We start from the raw sequence: 20,674 nt of genomic DNA, 5'->3' as shown, positions 1-20,674 counted from the left end.
TCGTTGGGTTATACTTGTGCAATAGGATGATAAATCAACTTGAAGGAATCCTCCTTCGACACATTCTTCGCCATTTGAATCTTTTGCACTTAGGAGATGCTAGTCAATATTAGGGAAGTGGAAGTCTCTTGTATCAACCCTGTTATTTTTGTATCATTCCAAAATCTGACTGTATATCTGCTCTTCAGTGGCTATTTGTGGGACCTATAAACACTCCCAATAGAGTGATCACACCCTTCTTGTTTCTAATATCCACCATACTGACTCAGCAGACGATCCCTCTACAGTGTCCTCCCTTTCTGCAAGTATGATACTACAGGTTGAATCTCTTTAATCTGGCGACGTTGGGACCTGGTCATTGTCAGGCCACAGAAAATGCCAGGATCCCCCTAGGTAATCATATCAAAAATAGAACAAAGCTTAAAACAGGCAATAATACTATGGGGTGGCACAGTAGCATAGCAGTTAGTGCATTGCCTTAACAGTGCCAGCGATTGGGACCAGGATTTGTCTGTAAGGTGTTTGTATTGTTGGTGGCAGATACACTTGTGCCGGACCACAGAGGGCTGGCTGGATAAGAGAGATACAATCTGTATCCCCAATTAGCAATTTCACCTCCTCCCTCTCTTTAACTTCCTCCCTATCCCTTCTGCAATATCTTAGTCCTGGAACTTGTGACAGACAATCCTGTATTTGTATTAGCCAAGTTTCTGAATTTTTTTATTTAGACATACAGCACAGTAACAGGCTCTTCCTGCTCAGGAGCCTGTACACCCCAAATATACCAATGAACCTACAATCCCCATACGTTTTTGAAGAGTGGGAGGAAACCAAAGCACCCAGAGGAACCCCACACAGACATAAAGAGAACGTACAAAATCCTTGCAGACAGCAGCGCATTCGAAGCTGTAATATCATCTATATCATCTATCCTAAATTCATGTGCTGGACAAATGCTCTCGGTTTATCACCCTTGTTCCTTGTATTTCTCATGTGAAAGTACCCACATTTTAATCCCTCCAACTGACTGCATTTATGCTTTATTTAAAAATTCTTTGTGTTTCAATGTTCTTCAAACTGTATTTTCCACTGCGTAATGTGAGATGGAGGAAAAACCATGAAACAGCAGTGCCAACCCCAAAACAGAATTGTCATTGCAGATGGGCAAGTCTGTCTCACATTGGCCTCGTCAACCACCAGCAAGCCTGCAGGAGACTCGGACAGGCTCCCTCCTAAATCTTTGTTCACGAAGCCAAACCATGATGAATGTATAAAACTTATTCTCGTGCATGGATAAATTTGAATAAACCTTGATTCATTTTCAATTTTTCATTGCACTTTTCCTCCATGGCCTAGTGTAACTACTGAAGTTCTGGAGATCATTTTAAAGTCAAATATTCCTTTCATTTCATGTAATAATATAATAACAGTGGCAATGTTGCTGTTATAACAGCTCCAGCATTTTGTTTAAAAATGGCTTCTGGTTTATTTCTAAGTTTATAATCTGTACAAAAGGTGTCTATTGTCAGAATTGAATGGCAATTTGGATGAACTAAAACACATCTTCAAAATTGAGATGTTTATACTTTATGATGTACATATTTGCATGAGGTTTATGTATAGTTGAAATAATTTGACTTTATATGCTATGTACTTTAAAACTGCATGATCTGATTATCTTGTTTTAGAATTTTCTAAAAATGCATCGTTTAGTTCATTACTCAGTCCATCTATAATTGTAAAATGCATTTTGTTTTCAGAAACAAACTGGCGAAATATGGTTGAAGCCACTGATGCGCCTGAATCTGCTGAAATTGAGAAAGCCACGTCTAGTGTCACTTTGAAGAAGTCTGCAAATTTACCAGGAGTCACAAGCAGTGCGAATAAAACCATTTTGGCCATGACGGCTACTTCCTCTGTGACTCAGACCTCCCATCCAACCAAATTCACTGGTTCAGACAAGGAAGAAGGAAAAGCTGATGATATATTGGAGTGGGCCTCTCAGCAGAGCACTGAGACAGGGTCACTTGATGGTAGCTGCAGGGATGTTCTTAATTCCTCCATGATTAGCACCACAAGTACACTTGTACCAGACATGCTTGAGGAAGAGGGGGGTGATGATGATGAAGAGGAGGAAGATGATATCCCTGAGCCTGTTGCCATTGTAGTTACATTTAGCAGTAGAATTGATGATTGGGTGTCAGAAGCACAAAAAACACTGGAAATATTGCAGCTTGGCAAAAATGTTGATGGTGCAGAGGAAGATCACAGTGCCCAAAGTGATGTGGAAGAGCATGAAATGGCAGAGCAAGCAGATGCAACCACAGAGAGTGAAGGCTCTCTCCCTGCAGAATTGGAGACCCAACCCTGCTAATAATTGTAGCCCACAGACCAGCAGCTCTCTTTCTGAGCACAGTTTATTTTTTGGGTAGACTCATGGGATTCCAAAAAGCATTTTGTCAATTTTCACCAAAAAATGCACAGGCACTGTTGAAAGCAATTTGATCCCATTAATGGCAACACTTGGTTTGAAATGAGTAAAGTTGTGGTGGAATGTACACATTAATTTCCAGCCACCACAGATATTTGATAGACAGATTTGAAAGCCAAAGGCACAAAATACTTGGAGTTTTATGCTCCAAAGATTTTGGTATCCTTTGGATTTGTTTCTCCTTTGGTAAGGTCTGTATTTATTGTTGATTTTGAAGAATCTTCCTGCCAGCCCATTTTCCCACTATTTGATTGGGTCAAATCATTATTGTTTTGCTTTAAAAAAAATTCAGGAAACTTTTAATCAAATTTTGTAACAGTTAATATTAAATTCCTTACTCTGGAACTGTTTAGTGAGTGATCATTCGAAGCTACCTAAGGGGGTTACTGTTTTCACTGACCTCAGGAATACGTATAGGAATAATTAAGTAAGAATCTGCTGCTTCTAACTCGACATCTCAATTTTACATCATAAAAGTCTAATTGAAAAGTTTTGTCATTTCAAAATCTGTCTTCTATTGACCCAAATCTGTCTTTGTGCATCATAAAATGATTTTTCTAGATGGTTTCTGAAAGTCCTTTCTGAATCTTTGGAGAAAAATGTTATAATTGTTGATTTGGTGGGGGGGTGGGGGGTGGAGCCAGCAATTTTGTTTACAAGAAATTTGGTGTCTAGGAATTCATAGTTTTATACCAGATTTAATTTGAATTATATTTTAAAAAAATCTAAATCTGTCTCTAGAAAATTTAAACAGCAAAATGGAAATTTTTTTGAGATCTATAATTAAAAACTACCACCTTTCATCTTCAAAATCCAGTGGTGTGCAGTGGATTACAACTGATTGAAGGATGCATGTAAACCATACTTGTACATAATAAAGATACAATGTTAATAGCATTACTGAGACATCATAGACTTTATCTGGATTTTGATTACATCAGCATTTTTTGACTTATTCAGGGAAGTTGATAAAATAAATGTGATAATAGCTTTTCATTCTCCTTTTCTATATGGTTCTCCATTAATTTGCTACCACCCAAAACAGAAATGTTGGACATTAAACTTGAAATAAATGTTAAAGCTGGCCTTGTATGTGCATGGGATATACTAGAAAATACTTCATTTTAATTGAGGTGAGCTGGAAAAATTGATAATACTTCCTCAGCAATGTTGTACAATATAAGTGTACAAAAGGACTGTAACAAGAGCTCTCGTACCATTGCAGTTCCTTTTTTTTAAAATTATATCGTGCTTGGAAATCTGGAGAGGTGTATTTAAAGTGTCAGTGTTTACTATTTGCATAGTTATAACCTGCACTTGTACTGTTATTCCAATATAAAATAATATCTTCACTGCAACATCTTGGGGGATGATGACATTGAGGCAATGGATGCTTTTGTAACTTGAAAATTGCCCCTAATATTGATAGCTCACAAACATGTCCACCCAAGCTGAAATTTATTTAGCATTTACACTTGGTAATGTAAAGGATATTGTGACTTTAATTCCATCATGATTATTGTGGAAATTTGTTTTGCACTAAATTGATTGTAAGAGTTACAAAAAATGGTCAAGATGCATTACACCATGAAATGCACATGAAAATAAGATCAGACCAACTTTAAAAGTCTGCTCACATTTCTTGCTCCCAAATTGAAGTTTCAGGATTTGAGTCATGGATATGAAACAAATGCAAGTTTTCTTTATTGACATTTAAAATGTTTTTTTTAATCTAATTACAGCTTTTTTAAGAATGTTCAACACTGAAACTGTTTTTAGATGGCTGATAGAAGCATTGGATTGAAGGATTCGTCCCATTCAAAATGGTAAACAAACCTTGACTGGAGGATTTTTCACCAACTCGTATGCAAAAAAAAATACTGTTGCAGGTAAAGGACGAACACAACTGGTGTGTGGCACTCTTTCACAAAGGTGTTTAAGGTGTTTGGAAGACTACACATGTATCAGTGGGTCGTGCATAACTTGATAACAGCAACACCTGGTGCTTAAAGATTTTTAAGAAAATATTTTTAATCTTTATAGAGGAGACGTACTTTTTTGTTTTCATAGTTGATTCCATTTGTAAATTTTTACCCAGAATAGAACAATTCATACACAAAATTATGGCAACTTTCAAATAATCTTTAATATTTAATTGCTGATAAAGAATAATATATGATGCAAAACAACTTTCGAAGATTTTGTTATAATTCAACTGAAAACTGTTACGAACAGACATCTTGAACAAGGTTAAATACTAATTTGTATTAATCGCGCTCAAGAAAAAACATCCATCAAGTTGGTGTTTAAAAATCTGACATAATATCCATAATATTTCAGTCTGTAATGTACTAATAGTGTGTGATTGTTATTCTCATATCAGTTAATAGGAACCAGGTTTATTTTGCTCGTGTTTCAAATAACAGATTGAGACACGAATGTTTCTGTTCAGACACATTCACAGGACAGTTTGTATCTGGTGAATTCAGGATTTATTAGGCTCAGTGCTGTGTGAATGCCAATTTTGTCTAGCTGAGTAACGTCACCTGACTATGAATTGTACGAGAATTTCAACAGTAATGTCCTAATCAATGCTATAATCTAAATTGCACAGATATGTTGTCTCCTCGGAGCTCAGAAGACAGGCTATTGATATTAAGTGATGTTCGACTTGTATTTTATGGTCTTCATCTGAAATCCAATTCAAAGTCGAGAGACAGACAGATGCAAAGCTCTAGATGAAGGGTTTTTGCTTGTGTGACCAACATGCATCATTTCATGTACTTAATTCCAAAATAAGATAGACTTGCACTATGTAAATATCAGAATTTTCTTTTCTGTAACTAATAAATTTGATTATTATATTTTCCTTGCATTGTGTAATTTAAGTTTTATTTGTGCTTTCAGTTTCAAAAGGTGGGTTCTCATGTCTAAGATTTACTCTGAACTTCTTTGGTGACAGGACATTTATCTTTGTTCAGCAAGGTAAATTTGGATTAATCCTGGTTTTGTATTCTAATATTAAATAAGTTCAGTTTTACAATATTAGCTAGTGTATTATAAATTTCCATCCTCATTACTGTGTTGGAAATGAAAACCAGTATTTAATCTTGATTAACAAAAGTAAATATGTTCACTTCAGGAGCAGGAATAGATCATGGCAACTGCACATTCCAGTTGTGAACCTGGTAACATTTTAATTTCCTCAGTTATCAAAATCTATCTCTGCCTTAAAAAACATACAAAGACTGCTTCCAAGGTCACTTGAGGAGGAGAGTTCCAAACAGGGACAGGAGCAGCAATTCGATGTGTGATGAAGAACAAGTAAAACAAGGGCCATTGCAACATTGAGTTGGAGATCATAATTGCAGTAACGAGGGAGAAGGTCTTTGAAAATTTCAAATGGGCACAGCTTTGTGGTTTTAAAAAAAGAAAGGGTGGTTAACCTTTCCATGTGACTCCATTCTTCAAAGTCCTGGTAATGTCCAAGTAAATCTCTGCACTTGTTCAATTTTATTGATATCTTTCCTGTAGTTAAGTGACCAAAACTGCACGTAATATTCCAAATTTGACTCGCCAATGTCTTTACATAATATGCCAACTCCTATATGCAATATTTTTATTTATGAAGGCCAATGTGCCAAAAGCTCTCTTTGCAACCCTATCTACCTGTGATGCCACATTCAGGGAATTATGAATCTGTATTCCCAGATTCATCTGATCTACCACACTTCTCAGTGTATATTCTGTCTTGTATATTTGTCCTTCCAAAATGCAAAAGTCACAACTTGTCTGCTTTAAATTCCACCAGCTATTTTTGCCACCCAGTTTCCAGCTGGTCCAGATCCCTCTGCAAGCCTTGAAAGCCTTTTTCGCTGTCCACTGCAATCTTTGTGTCGTCTGCAAATCAACTGATCTAATTTACAAGATTATTGTTTAGATCATTGATATAGATGACAAACAACAATGGGCCTAGCACCGATCCCTGAGGAACACAACTCAACATAGGCCTCCAATCAGAGAGGCAATCACCTACTACTTTCATCTGAAAAGCCAATGTTTAATCCAGTTTTCAATTAGGATTATGAAGCACATCCTGCCTTTCCTATGAAGCCATGCTGATTATCCTCAGTAATAAAGTGCTTCTCCAAATGTTCAAATCCCGTGCCTGAGAATCATTTACAATAATTCGTCCACTGCCGATGGAGAACACGTAGGTCAGCAATTCCAAGGATTCTCCTTATTACCTTCCTTGAATAAGAGAACAGCATTTGTCATCCTTTAATCTTTTCATAACATTGCTGTGGCAAGGAAGGAACTAAATTCATTGTCAACATCCCAGCAATCTCTTCCCTCACTTCCCATATTAATTCATGGTATATCCTGTCTGTTCACAGGGACTTGTGCCTTTGAGAAGCTTCAACACTTTTTTGAAAATTTTATTTATAGTTTTATAGACTCGTATTAGCCAGGTATTATAGGGGAACAATCCTCCCCTTTTACAGGTTATTGTTTGCCGAATCCTTCTCTTTTCCACCCCCCCCCCCCCCATCCTTCACCCTCATTTCCCATTTCAACCCAAGAAAAAGCATAAAAATCAATCATTAAAAATAATGCAAATACATGAGGAAAAAGGGGCGGGGAGCCAGCAGGACTTCCAAATTGTCTCCTCGTTCTCAGTATTTCAGGACTTGTGTGATCCTGTTATTCACTGTATTCCTTTTGAGAAAGGCCCTGGGAAGGCTATTTACATCTGCGTTTCGACGTGTTTCAAATACGGCCGCCACTCCTCAACGAATGTGTCATGTCTCTCTTAAGTTGGAAGTAATTTTCTCCAGTGGAACACAGCTCTGTATCTCTGTCCCATCTTGCTGTGCTTAGCTGATATGCATTTCCTGCCTACCGCCAAGGCGACCATCACAAATTGAATTTGGTGGGTCTCACCTTGGTGCAAAACCAGGTTGAATGCACAAAAGTTCCCATCTCTGTGCAGCACCTATAACACAATTCAGGGATTTCTGGTTTAACCTTATGGAATTTTTGCGGCGCAAGGTATAGCTGGTGCAAAAAATTGTATCTGGTGTTAATAACCCCCTTCGTGCTGTCCCAGCAGGACTCGGAACAACGTTGTTCAGGAATTGTTGCAAGAACTGATTTCTATCTTTGCCTCACTTTATGGAGACCCGGTTTCTGGCTCTTGGAACAGGCGATACGTAGCCTAAATTAATTTATGTGTGATGCCCCTTCAAATTAAAGCCATAGACGGACATAATTTGTCCCTCAAATAGAATCTTAATTGAAGGTAGCAGAAGGTCTTGTTTGATAAGTCAAATTTATTTTTTAATTGCTTGAATGACATGAGCTTCCCCTTCTCATAACAGACCTAAATACAGCTGATCCCTTTCTGGCCCCAGGTGTCCAGGATCTTGTTACCCATAGTCATAGGGATTAATTTGTTCTGGGTTAAGGGTGTTTTAGGAGACAACCCTATTTTTACCCAATAATCTGGTTTAGTATTGGGTTGTCTTTTTTGCATTATTATTTAGTATCCCATTTGTAAATAATTTCTCCTGCTATCTCATCCCCTACCATGTGTAGAATAATTTGTGCCCCGGAGGGTAAATCGTCTCCCTAAGAATGAGGTGATAAACATGGCCTGGGTCACCCAATAATATATTTTTTTAAAGTCCGGGATCCTCATTCCTCCCAGACTGTAGTCCAAAGTCAATTTTTCCATGGAGACTCTAGCTACTTTATTCTGATACATCTGTTAAGTATCTTGAAAAAAACTCTGGGGCAGCAGTATGGGCAAAGATTGAAAGAGGTATTGTAGCCTTGGCATCACATTCATTTTAATGCAGTTAACTCTGTTTATCAACTTTGTAGGCAGGTGTATCCACTTGTATAAGTCCTCCTCAATATTTCCAAGTAGGGGGAGATAATTCAATTTGTTTAAATTTACTCTCATTGGTATTTCTCAATCCCCTTTTGTTAGCCACATTATTTCATTCTTATCATAATTAATTTTATATCTCAAGATTTTGCCTTAGTCCTCCAGTATAGTCTGCAGCCTGGCCAATGACCCTAATGGTTCTGTCAAATATATCAAACATCATTTGCAAACAAATTAATTTTGTGTTCTTCTTTGCCCACTCTGAATCCTTTGATGCCTGGATCCTAGTGAATGGCTTACGCTAACGGTTCAATAGCCAAAATAAATAAAGGAGGGGATAGCAGACAACCCAGTCTATTGGATTTGGTCAGTGGAAAGGCTGGAGATGTCTGTCCATTAGTGACAACTTTGGCCTTGTGTTTGTAGTACAATGCTTTAACCCAGTTTATGAATGAATATCCAAACCCAAATTTTTCCAGCACTTTTACCAAAAAAAATCCCACTCCAGTCTATCCAAGGCTTTCTCAGCATCGAGTGATATGGCTATATTTGGATTGTGCCAGGTGTATTGTATAAAGTAGCTTGCTTATATTGTCTGCCGATTGTCTTTTCCGCACAAACCTCACCTGATCTGGATTTATTAATTTCAGTAGATACCGAATCAATGTATTTGCCAAAACTTTAGCTATTATTTTATAATCCATATTCAAAAGTGAGATTAGTCTATAAGAGGACAGCTTCATTTTTAGGAATTACTGTAATTATTGCCATCGAAAAAGTCACCTCTTCCACCATATCCATAAAGAGTGGCATTAACAGGTCCTTGAATTCTAAATAAAACTCAGGAGGGAGCCCATCCTCCCCTGGAAACCTGTTAGTCTGCAGTGAGCTCAATGCTTTTGCTATTTCCTTATCTGAGAAGGGAGTATCTAATCCTTCCTGCTCTACAGATTTGAGTTCGACAATTCCAAGTTGGTCAAGAATTTTGTCCAAATCCTCCTTCAACTCAGATTTAAATAATTGCATACAGAATTGCCTAAACACTTCATTTATTTATTTTGGTTTATAAGAAATCCTGTCTGGCCCTATTTGGATTGCATTGATTGTCCTTGAGGTTTCCTCTGCCCTCAGCTGCCAGATCAGTACCTTATGGGCTCTTTCCCCCAGCTCATAGTTCCTTTGCTTAGATCTTAATATCATTTTTTTCCCCATTTTATATGTTTGCAAAGTGTTGCACTTGAGCTTTTTATTTATTAGTGTTCTTCACTTTCCCTCAGAGCCTGATCTTTGGTAGTCATTTTCCAATTGAGTTAGCTCTTGTCCCAATTCATTGACCTCCTTCATGTGCTCTCTTTTAATACTTTTAGTATATCTAATTATTTGTCCTCTCAGATAAGCTTTTAATGTATCCCATAGCAGAAATTTATTGGCAGTAGAGGCACAGTTTATTATGCAAAACATTTCTATTTCAGCTCCAACATAACTGCAAAACTCCAGTTTTTTTCAGTAGCAACAGATTAAGCCACCTATATGCTGTGGCTTATTTATCTGGCATGACAATAGTTAAGGTAAAAGGTGAATGATCTGATTATATTCATTTTCTACAATTCTTCCCTCTAGCTGGGCCAAGACAAAAAAAAACAAGTCATTTCTGGAATAAGAGTCATGCTGTTTCAAGTAGAAGGAATAATCCCTCTTCCTTGGTTGCCATGGTCTCCAAGCATCCACCAGATTTAACTCTTTCATGAAGGCCAGGGTGGCTTTTGCCACCCTGGCTCTTGTCACTTTCTTGCCTGGTTTGTCCATTACCGGATCCAGGAAAAAATTGAAATCCCCTGCAATTAAGACATTTTTCCACCCTTGGCCAAATGCAAAAAGAATTTTGTATAAATATTTTGTCATCAAAATTAGAGGCTTATATATTCATGAGTGTCCAGGGTTTAGAATATATTTGAAAGTGTACCATTACAAATCTACCTGCTGGGTCCATGACTGCTTTTGACCTTTACTGGGACATTTTTCCCTATTAAAATAGCTACTCCCCTGGCCTTGCTGCTAAAGGAAGCTGCTATCACTTGTCCCACCCAAGTTCTTTTAAGTTTTTGATGTTCATTATTCATAAGATGGATCTCCTGCAGAAAGGCCACATCTGCCTTTATTTTTTTTAATGTATACCAAAACTATTCCTCTTCACCAAACTAAGCCATTAACATTTAAGCTCAAAAATTTGATTGTTTCATCCATTGCCCCAGCTCTTTTTCCTTTGATTCCTTCCCTCTCTCAAAAAATATTTTCCTTTCGCCCAGTCCATAGTGCTCTTCCTTTTGGACCTACTGGCCATGTATAAAATAACCCCTGGGAAATTGAGACAAAAAAAATTTAAAAACCCAAATAACTAGTATATAACCCATATGCCTTCTTCCCCCCCCCCCCCCCCCATCCCCAACCCAACCCTTCCTTTCCCAATGACACCAACTCTAAACTTGGTGCCACTGCCTTTCTCATCCCGGGCATGCCCATTGCACCCATTTTCCATGCTCACCACCTCTTAGTCACTACGGAGCTCACAATGAATGTTTTTTATGACATTTGCTTTTGTTCAACCAAGTATAATATTTCCTTCAATTGTATTTACATTATATACAGCCAACTAGATACACAGCCTTTAGCCTAGAATTCCTTTTCTCACCATGTCCCTTGGGGATTTTATTTTGGGCGAGAGACAAAGTATTAACTTACTTTAATGCCTCTCTGGCCTCAGTAAAAAAATTTCCTCCCTCCTGCTGCCAGGAATATTTTCAGGGTTGCTGGATTAAGTAAAGTTGACCCAATTCCCTTGTTTCGCATTTTCCTGACCAGATTATATTCTTTATGTTTTTTAAAGAGCCTTATGGTAATGTCTGGATAGAAGAGGACTTGCCCCTCTATATTCCACAGGGCCACCTCTCCCCTGCTCCCAGAGCCGCTGCCAAGATTTTTTCCATATCCTGGAATATGGCCAATTTGATCGGGACAAATCAGGGCTTCTGTCCCGAACCTGGCTTTGGAAGAGCAGAGCAATTAGCTTTTTCTATTTAGAGGGCCCTCCTTATTCTCTCCCTCCCCAATATTTTCAGAATCCATTCCAGAAAGAATGCTATTGGATCCCTCCTGTCTCCTTGTTCATCCCTATAATTTTTATTTTTCTCCGGGCCTGCCTGCTAAGGTTCTCAAGGGTGTTTAGACTATCCCATATTTTTTTCTTTATCCCTTCCCCAGGTTTCCCTGTCATTTTCCAATCTCTCCATGTTACCTTCCACCCTTAACAGTAGCCACCCTTCCTGATAATTATCCCATGGCTTTCCTAACTTCTCCCAGCTCCATTGACAAATCTCTTCAAACTTCTTTTATTCTGTTTTCTAGAACCTCTATTACTGTTTCCATCATGACTTTAATATTTTTCATAAAAGGGCTCTTTTTTTCCCTCTTTTTTTTTCCTTCTAACTGTCTGTGAAGTTGTGTTGTACATTTAATCTGCGCTGCTACTTCCCAATGCCATCACCGCTGAGTCGGAGTCATCCTCACTGTCGCTGGATCATCGCTGCTGCGCTGGGGATTCGCCCCGCTCCACAGGAAAGGGTAGGTCTGTGGTGCTATTTGCATCTTTTCTTTCTATTTGCTTTTTTTGGCGCTGAACTTGAATGTTCTTGCCTCCCTCCCCTCCCCCCCCCCCCCCCCCCAGCCCAGTTGATTCCCATACCGGTGGCATCTTTGGCCCTATTCTAGGTGTGGGGCTCAACTGGTAGCGCAGGTGTCATTTCTTCTGCCGTAGCGCCCTCCTTTTCCCCTGGACCTGCCTGCCAGTTTAGCTCAGTTTCCTCGGGACCTCGGGGGGATGATTTCAGCAGCCCATCTTCCTGTGGAGTGGGTCGCTACTCCATCTTCTCCCCTGGATGCTTAGGCATGCTCTGCCATTTTCACTGCCACAGTGCTGTCATGCAGGATTGTCGTAGGGTGTTGAGGCAATCATTTCTTTACCATTCATCATCTTCTTTCCCATCACTTTGATTATTTGATTCTTTCTGTGCTTTCTTTTTGGCTGTTTTAAAAATGAATTTGCTTGGTTTTCCTTGGAGCTTCTACACCCTCTTCGACATCATGTGACCCCTCACTTCCTCTTTCTTAACCTAGTCTGTTCTGCACTGACTCCTAGTAAATGCTGAAGTAAAGTATTAAAACCCTCTGCATCCGGACACATTTCTCTCTTTATCCTACCTTGATCTCGTCATCTCCCTGTTCTTCACATGTGTAGAATGCTTTTGGGTTTACCTTAATCCTACTTGTCAAGACCTTGTACACCCTTCCAGCTCTCCTAAGTGCCTTCTTAAGTTCCTTCCTGGTTAACATATTTCTCTGGATCTTGCCTGATATTTGCTGCTTAAACCCAAAGTATAGTTTTGCTTCTTGATCTTGACCAAGATCTTGTTCCACTTCACCAACCATGGTTCCTTTACTCTCTCATACTTTCCATATCACATTTGGGACAAACCTATCCACAATCTCACACAATCCCTTAAACATCCTTCACATTGCTGCTGGGTCTTTTCCCGAGAGCATCTGTTCCCAAATTCCTACCTAATCGCATTGTAATTGATTCAAGGTTATTTTATTATTATGTAATAAAACAGAAAATGTGATATGACTGGGAATTTCCTGATTCGCTGTCAACAGAAATTGCCTTGCACTCCCTACAATCAGAGAAATAGAAGCAAAGGAGAGTGACGAAATGTCTGTGGAATCTCCTGCAGCAGTCGTGCAGCCATTGTTAGGTCTGCTTTGTTCAAGAATGAGTGAGTCAGACACCAGACTGAGTCGAAATCAAGGTTCTTTATTACCGGATTGTAACACTTACAACTAACAGTGTTAGTTGGAGAAGGCGCATTCTCCCGATATCAGCAAGTGGTGTTTTTTTATATCCCAGGACACGCACTTAGTAAATTATCATACCATTACATTGTCCAATGAATTAGCTGTTGCTACCCTTCTCTGTTAGTCTGCTGCACATCATTCTTGTTAGTGCAAAGCTTATCTTGAGTGTACAAGGTCACATCTGCATTCTGTTACTCCTTAGTACTGGGTGACTCCTTCTCCGGTCCAATCTCATGATGTTTCTACCTTACACCATGCAGTCCAAACCATTGGCAACCCGAGCTCCAGTTGCAAACCTCTGATATGATCAGGAAGTGTCTGACACCTTCTTGCATCCCAGTTCCAATATTTGGTCCCCCTTCAGCCAGTTTCGAGACGTTCTCCAGCAGTCCGCAGCCTGATTATAGTCCTCAGCCTGCATGAGTTCCTCGCCTTGAGTCACCAACAACCTTCCATTTGTGTTCTTCAGCCTTCAAGGCCCTCACTTGCCTGCTGCCAAAGTCGCCGTCCCGTGAGTCATCTCCTCTTTCTCAAATGGGGGGGGGATGGTCTCCCTGTTTCCTCGTACCCTGGGTCAGTCCTCTGCACTCCCTACAATCAGAGAAAGAGAGTGATGAATTGTCTGTGGAATCTCCTGCAGCGGTCACGCAGCCACACAGTCCATAGGCACCAGAGTCTTGGGCACAGACCCTGTGGTCGCAAAATTTTAAAATAAACCACCGTTGGCTGCTTCAACGGGCTGTTTAAGACCTATATGGAGCTGACAGCTGTCAGACTGGCCAGTTGGACCCTTTGAGGAGCACTGTCTCCGCTCTCTGTGGGCCCGCACCAGCACCAACGGCACCTGCTCTTAATCGGCTCTTCCTTCCAATTAAATATCTTCCAATTTGGTTTACTCTCCTTGTCCATGGCTAATCTGAAGATGTGTTTGCTGTCTCTGCCCATCAAGAGATCTGTCACCTGACCAGGTTCATTGCCTATAACTAGATTCAGAATGGTCTCTCCTCTATTCGTCCTGTCCACAAATTCTGCCCCATCTCACCCTTTTGCACTAAGAAGGTGCTAGTCAATATTAGGAAAATTCAATAGCTCTGCCTTGGGGGTCTTCAAGCCCTAATTTTAGGGAATGCAGTTGAGAGCATCATAGTTGTCAGCATCTGAGCATTTGGGGAATAACTGAGCTTTGAAATCATTTTGGCAAAGGGTAAGGGTGAACCTGTAATCAAGATCCTGAATTGGGGGAGGGCATTTTCAATGTCAGAGGACAGGACCTGGTGCAATCAATGTGTGACAAATGAAAACATTTCAAATTTAAGGTTATTTGTCACAAAATGCTGAGTACAGTGCGAAGGGTTCTTCTGTGAGCAGGCCAGCCGGTTATTTTTAACATTCATCAGCCATGTAAAGAGCATAATTTTTACTGTACGGATTATATTCAAAAAGATTTATCAGATCAGAAAGAAGGGGTGGCATGGTCAGCGAAGTGGTTAGCGCAATGCTCTTTCAGCACCAGAAACTTGGGTTTGAATCTAGCGCTGTCTGTAAGGAGTTTTTATGTTCTCCCCGTGTCTGCGTGGGTTTCCTCTGGGTGTTCCAGTTTCCTCCCACCCTCCCAAAATGTTCATTGGTTAATTGATGCATTTAGGAGGCATGTATTTGTGGGTCGGAAGGACCTGTTACTGTGCCTAGTCTTGGAATAAAAATTAGCACCAAGCAAGGGCACTGTAAGGGGTTCATTCAGGAGCTTGATGGCTCCAAGAATATTGTTGTTCAGCCTTCTCTCCGAAGGGAAGATGATGGTGAGAGGATGATATGGGTCTGTCAGTAATTTGGCTATCTTTCCCAGGCAGTGGGAGGTGAAGATGGTGTCCATGGAGGGAAGGGAAGCTTGCGTTACCTTTAACGATCTGACCTTTCCCTGTAATTCTGAACTTTTGCCCTTTGCCTGACTTTTTGAATGATGGCTGAAACATCCAACTAGTCCTACTATCTGTGCATCTTAGTGCATGTGACAATAAACTTGAACAATTCAACAAAGGATTTCTTCTATTAATGCTCTTGATTAAAAGAGAAAATATTTTACACAATAAATATTATCTTTCCAGCTGTTGAAGCGAGCAGTGGTGGGAGGAAGCCAGTGTTCATGCATGTCGTTCATCTTTCCGTCCTTGCTCTCATCATTTCCTATAGTCGCTTCACTCCAAAATTACCTTAATTTAACCACCACCCTGACAGCTTTGCAGCATTTACCAGTTTATTGTCCTGCCTTGTTACTCACTCAGGAGAAAAATAAATGAGGCATCAAATTAAAAGTTCATGCATGCAAAGTTGCCAAGAATAGTGGAAACAGGAAGACGGGCAAAACTTTGAAGAATCACTAAGCAAGCATTCAATAAATAAAAAAAAGATAAATAATGAAAGTAGCACAAAATATAAAAAGAAATATGAGAGGTTTTTTTTATTATAAAAGGATGGCGATAGTTCCTTGGAAAATGAGAAAGTGGAATTGGTAGTGTATAATGTGGAAATGGTCATGGTCTCAAATGACTATTTCATGTTGGTCTTCCTGGTGGAGGGCACATCTAAAATGCTAAATAGTGGTGTTAAGGATACAATGGAAGGTCGAGGTGTTCCAAGAGGTAAATCTGGAAGACCCTCGGCCCTTGAGCTCATCCAACAGGTCCGAGATTTTTGTTCCCTGTATGGGCAAGGGTAGAGGCTATGGGAAGGATGAGCAACCTGGATGTGGCATTGTAGTTCAGAGAGCTATTCAAGAGAGAAGAGAAGTGTGTAGTCAGGGGAATGGACACTATTCTCTGTAATGAGGATTGAGAGTCCCAATGAAAGTTACCTGCCTGGTGCCCAGGTTCAGGACATCTCATCTGACCTGAGGAATGTGGAATTGGAGGGGTAAGATCCAGTTGTCATGGTCCATGTGGATGATAGTATCATAGATAGAACAAGGAAAGAGGGTATTTGAGTAGCTAGGTACTAATATTTTAAAAAATTAAAAGTGAAATCTCTGGATTGTACCTTGAGCAATGTCCAAATAGGAGAAGGATTGATAAGATTAGAACATAGACTACAATCCAATTTGGTAATCTAATCTGTCAGCACAGTTCGTGTATTACAGTGCCAATGACCTGGGTTTGAATCTTCTGCTGTCAGTAAGGAGATGATATCTTCACTCCATGACAGCTTGGGTTTCCTCCCATGTTCCAAAGTCAAGTGAATTGATCACATGGATGTATTTGGACAGCACAGGGTCATGACTAGAGAAGGACCTTTTATGTGTTGTCTAAATTAAACACAGCAGAACATTGCAGCACAGTACTAGCCCACAAGCCACTCCACAACAACCTAATCCTTCCCTACCTCACATCCATTACATCCTTAAATGTCACTATTGGACCAGCCTCCACCACCACCTCCAGCAGTGTATTCAAGGCACCCACCACTCTATAAAATATAAAGCTTTCCTCTGACACCTCCCCTAAACCTTTTCCACTAACCTTAAACAGATCATTTCTGGTGTTGGCCATCGGCACCCTTGTGAGAAAGGTGCTGGCTGTCCACCCTATCTAAGCCCTCATAATCTTGTATACCTTTGTCATTACCTCTCATCCTTCATTGCTCCAAAGGCAAAAGCTCCAGTTTGCTCAATAATGTTCTCCAATCCAGGCAACATCCTAGTAAATCTTCTCTACAGAGTGTAAAGATCTCTCCAAAGCATCTATTCCCTTCTTGTGAGACAACCAGAACTGAACACAATAATCCAAGTTGTGGTCTAACCAGAGTTTTATAGAGCTGCAACATTACCTCATGGGTCTTGAACTCAGTCTCCTGACTAATGAAGGCCAGCTCACTGTATGCCTTCTGAACCACCCTATCAACTCGTGCAGTAACTGTGAGATATCTATCAACCTGGACCCCAAGATCTCTCTGATCCTCCACACTGTTAAGAATCCTGTCATTAACCACATACTCTTCAAATTCAACCTTTCAAAGCCCATTGAATTGCAATTCTCTGCTCACCTCTCTCTTGTCTATATCCTGTTATAACCTTCTACACTTTCCACAACACCACCAACATTTGAATCATCTGCAAACCTACTGACCTACCTCTCCACTTTTTTCATCCAAGTCACAAAGAAATCACAATAAGCAGGGGTCCCAGAACAGAGTCCTGGAACTTAGGAAGATTAGTGTGTCTCAAAGACTGTTATTGGAGAAGTGGTTTGAATTTGCGGGACATTGGCACCCATTTTCATGGAAATGTTTTGGGACCAGGGTCCTGGTGAGTCAAAGCAAGGGATGTGGCTAGGACTTTAAACTAACGAGAGGGAAGAGGAGGGAGGTGCCACAGGTTGAAAAAGTATGGATAAAGCTATTGGGAAGAAGAGCTCAGGACAGGTAATCTCTAGGAAATTAAAAAGGAGAGAACGTTTAGAAGAGAATAATAATTTAAACTCTGGCAACTCAGACAAATATGAGAAGGGTAGTGCATACAGAACTGAATATGTTGTATGTAAATGCCCACAGTGTATGAAAAGAGGCAGATAAGCTTAAAGCACAGTTAGAAATGGGGAACAAAGAAAAGGAGTATGAACTCAGTCTTCAATGACATGCCAATAATTCAAGAGAATCAGGGGACAGTAGTGAGTGAAGTCACTAATACTAAGAAGGGGTTGAAGGTGGATGAGTCATCTGGACCAGACGGAAACACCCAGGGTTTAAAAGGCAACTAAATGTGAATGCATTAGAAGAGACTTTTTCAGAATCACGAAAGTTGGGGATGATTCCAGAGAACTGGAACATTTCAAATGTCACCACTGTTGATGGGCAAGAGGCAACAGACAGGAAATTAAAAGCTGTAGCCAATAAAGGTGGTAAAAATTCTAGAGTCCATTATTGAGGATGAGATTTCAGGGCACTTAATGCACAAGGTAAATAGGCTAAAGTTAGCACACTTTCCTTCAGGGAAGAGCTTGCCTGTCAAAACTATTGGAGATCTTTGAAGAAATAACAAGCTGAAGAAGTTATGAACAGGAAACTACTGCAGACAAATGTGTGGTTGAAGAGACGGTGGTGGGGGCAGAGTTTCAAGTTCTTGGATTAGTGGAACCTTTTCTGGGGGAGGGGTGACTGTGCAAGTGTGATGGGTTGCACCTGAACTCGAGGGACCTCCTGTTGGGGGGGGGGGGGGGGGCGAAGTCTAAACAAGATTGGTGGGGGGGGTGGGAACCAAGGTGAAGAGGTAGAGGAAGAGGCTGTTGGCGCACAAGTAGGTGCAGCTGGTCGGGAGTATGTTTGGAAGCAGAAGCAGGTGGAGCAAAATTGCAGCCAGTGGGATGAGTTGCAAAGCAACAGGGAAACAGACAAAAGTTTAATAAAAAGACTAAAGTTTTTATAATTTAATCCACTTAGTAAAGAAAAAAGTGGACGACGTTGTAGTACAGCTACATATTGGCAGGTATGATATTGTCATGCCCAAGGATGGATGTCATTAAGAGCTGAATGTTGAAGAACATAAGAAATATGGGAAGGAGTCGGCCATCCAGCCCATCGAGCCTGCTCCACCATTCAGTAAGATCATGGCTGATCTGATCATCAATAATTCCACCTACCTGCCTTTTCCCCATATCCCTTACTTCCATTTTCTAACTGAATCCTAAATATGTTTAATGAATTCACCTCAACTGCTTCCCTGGGCACAGAATTCCACAGATTCAATGGGAAAAACAGTTTTTCCTCATCTCCATCTGAAATCTACTTCGCTGAATCTTGAAGCTGTGTCCCCAAATTCTGGTCACACCCATCAGTGAAAACAATTTTCCTGCCTCTATCTTATCTATCCCTTTCAAATTTTATGTTTCTATAAGATCTCTCATTCTTCTGAATTCAAGTGAGTATAATCCCAGATGATTTAGTCTCTCCTTGTAGGTCAACCCCCTCACCTCCGGGATCAACCTGCTGAGCCTCCTCTGGACCTTCCAAGGCCAGTCAATCCTTCCTCAAGTATGGAGACCAGGACTCACACAGTGCTTCAGGTGCGGCCTCACCAGGACTTTGTACAGTTGCAGCATGACCTCCCTGCTCTTGAATTCAATTCCTCTAGTGATGAAGGCCAACATTCCATTTACCTTCTTAATAACCAACTTTTTGTGATTCATGTACAAACCCTCCCAAGTCCTTCTGCCAAACAGGATGTTGCAATCTTTCACCATTTAAATGATAATCTGCTCTTCTATTTTCTCTACCAAGGTGGATGACCTCGCATTTACTAATGTTGTTCACTATCTGCCAGACCTTTGCCCTAACAACTATATTCTTCTGTAGGATCTCCACATCCTCTGTTCAATTTGCTTTTCCGCTCAATTCAGTATCATCCACAAACTTGGCTACATGACACTCTGTCCCCTCTTCCAAATCATCAGTGTAAATGGTGAATACCTGGAGGTCCAGCACCGACCCCTGCGGCCCCCCCACTTACCACTGTCTGCCAATCAGAAAAATACCATTTATCCCAACTCTCTGCCTTCTGTCAGTTTACCAATCCTCAATCCATACGAATATACTTCCCCCGACTCCATTCATCTGTATCTTATTGATAAGTCTTGTGCAGAACCTTATCAAATGCCTTCTGGAAATCCAAATATACAATATCAACCTTTACCCCTCTATCGCACCCATTATATCCTCAAAGAACTCTAGCAAGTTTGTCAAACAAGACCTTCCCTTTCTGAACCCATGTTATGTCTGCCTGATGGAACCCCTTTGTTCTAAATGTCTCACTATTTCATCCTTAATAACAGCTTCAAGCATTTTCCTGACCACAGACATTAAGCTAACTGGTTGATAGTTACCTGTCTTCTGCCTACATCTCTCTTTAAAAAGTGGCGTGACATTTGCTGTCTTCCTATCTGCCAGTTCCTCCCCAGAATCCAACAAATTTTGGTAAATGACTACCAAAGCATCAACTATAACTCCACCATTTCCTTCAGTACCCTGGGATGCATCCCATTAAGACCAGGGGATTTGTCCACCTTCAGTCCCATTAGTTTGCTCATCACTATCTCTTTTGTAACAATTATTTTATCAAGGCCCTCACCTCCCTTCACATCTGTAACACCATTCTTTGGCATGCTGGACATGTCTTCCCTGTGAAGACTGACACAAAATATCTGTTCAGTGCCTCAGCCATTTCCTCATTACTCAATATCAATTTCCCTTTCTCATCTTCCAAGTCACCCTCTTCCATTTCATATATTTATAAAATTTTTTGCTAATTTACCTTCATAATCCTTCTTCCCTTTCCCTATTTCCCGATTAGTTGTCCTTTGTTGCCTTTTGAAGTTTTCCCAGTCCCTCAGTTTCCCACT

General features: G+C 40.3%; 1 protein-coding gene across 10 annotated transcripts in view; it reads left to right on the top strand.

Annotated features, from left to right (window-relative positions):
• secisbp2l (SECIS binding protein 2-like) overlaps positions 1-5,360 on the top strand; it is a 130,905-nt gene extending 125,545 nt beyond the window's left edge. For 9 of the 10 annotated variants that reach the window (XM_069911273.1, XM_069911280.1, XM_069911272.1 and 6 more), the window contains one exon: positions 1,761-5,360. In XM_069911273.1, coding sequence (XP_069767374.1) covers positions 1,761-2,374 — 614 coding nt within the window. In that variant the 3' untranslated portion in view covers positions 2,375-5,360. The remainder of the gene's footprint in view (positions 1-1,760) is intronic. The other variant, XR_011348780.1, reaches the window with a different exon arrangement.
• The last annotated feature ends 15,314 nt before the right edge of the window (positions 5,361-20,674 follow it).

The sequence above is a fragment of the Narcine bancroftii genome, chromosome 14, assembly GCF_036971445.1.
Source record: "Narcine bancroftii isolate sNarBan1 chromosome 14, sNarBan1.hap1, whole genome shotgun sequence".
Classification (NCBI taxonomy): domain Eukaryota; kingdom Metazoa; phylum Chordata; class Chondrichthyes; order Torpediniformes; family Narcinidae; genus Narcine; species Narcine bancroftii.
Note: the sequence above shows the minus strand (reverse complement) of the source record. Positions and strands in the feature narration are given on the sequence as shown.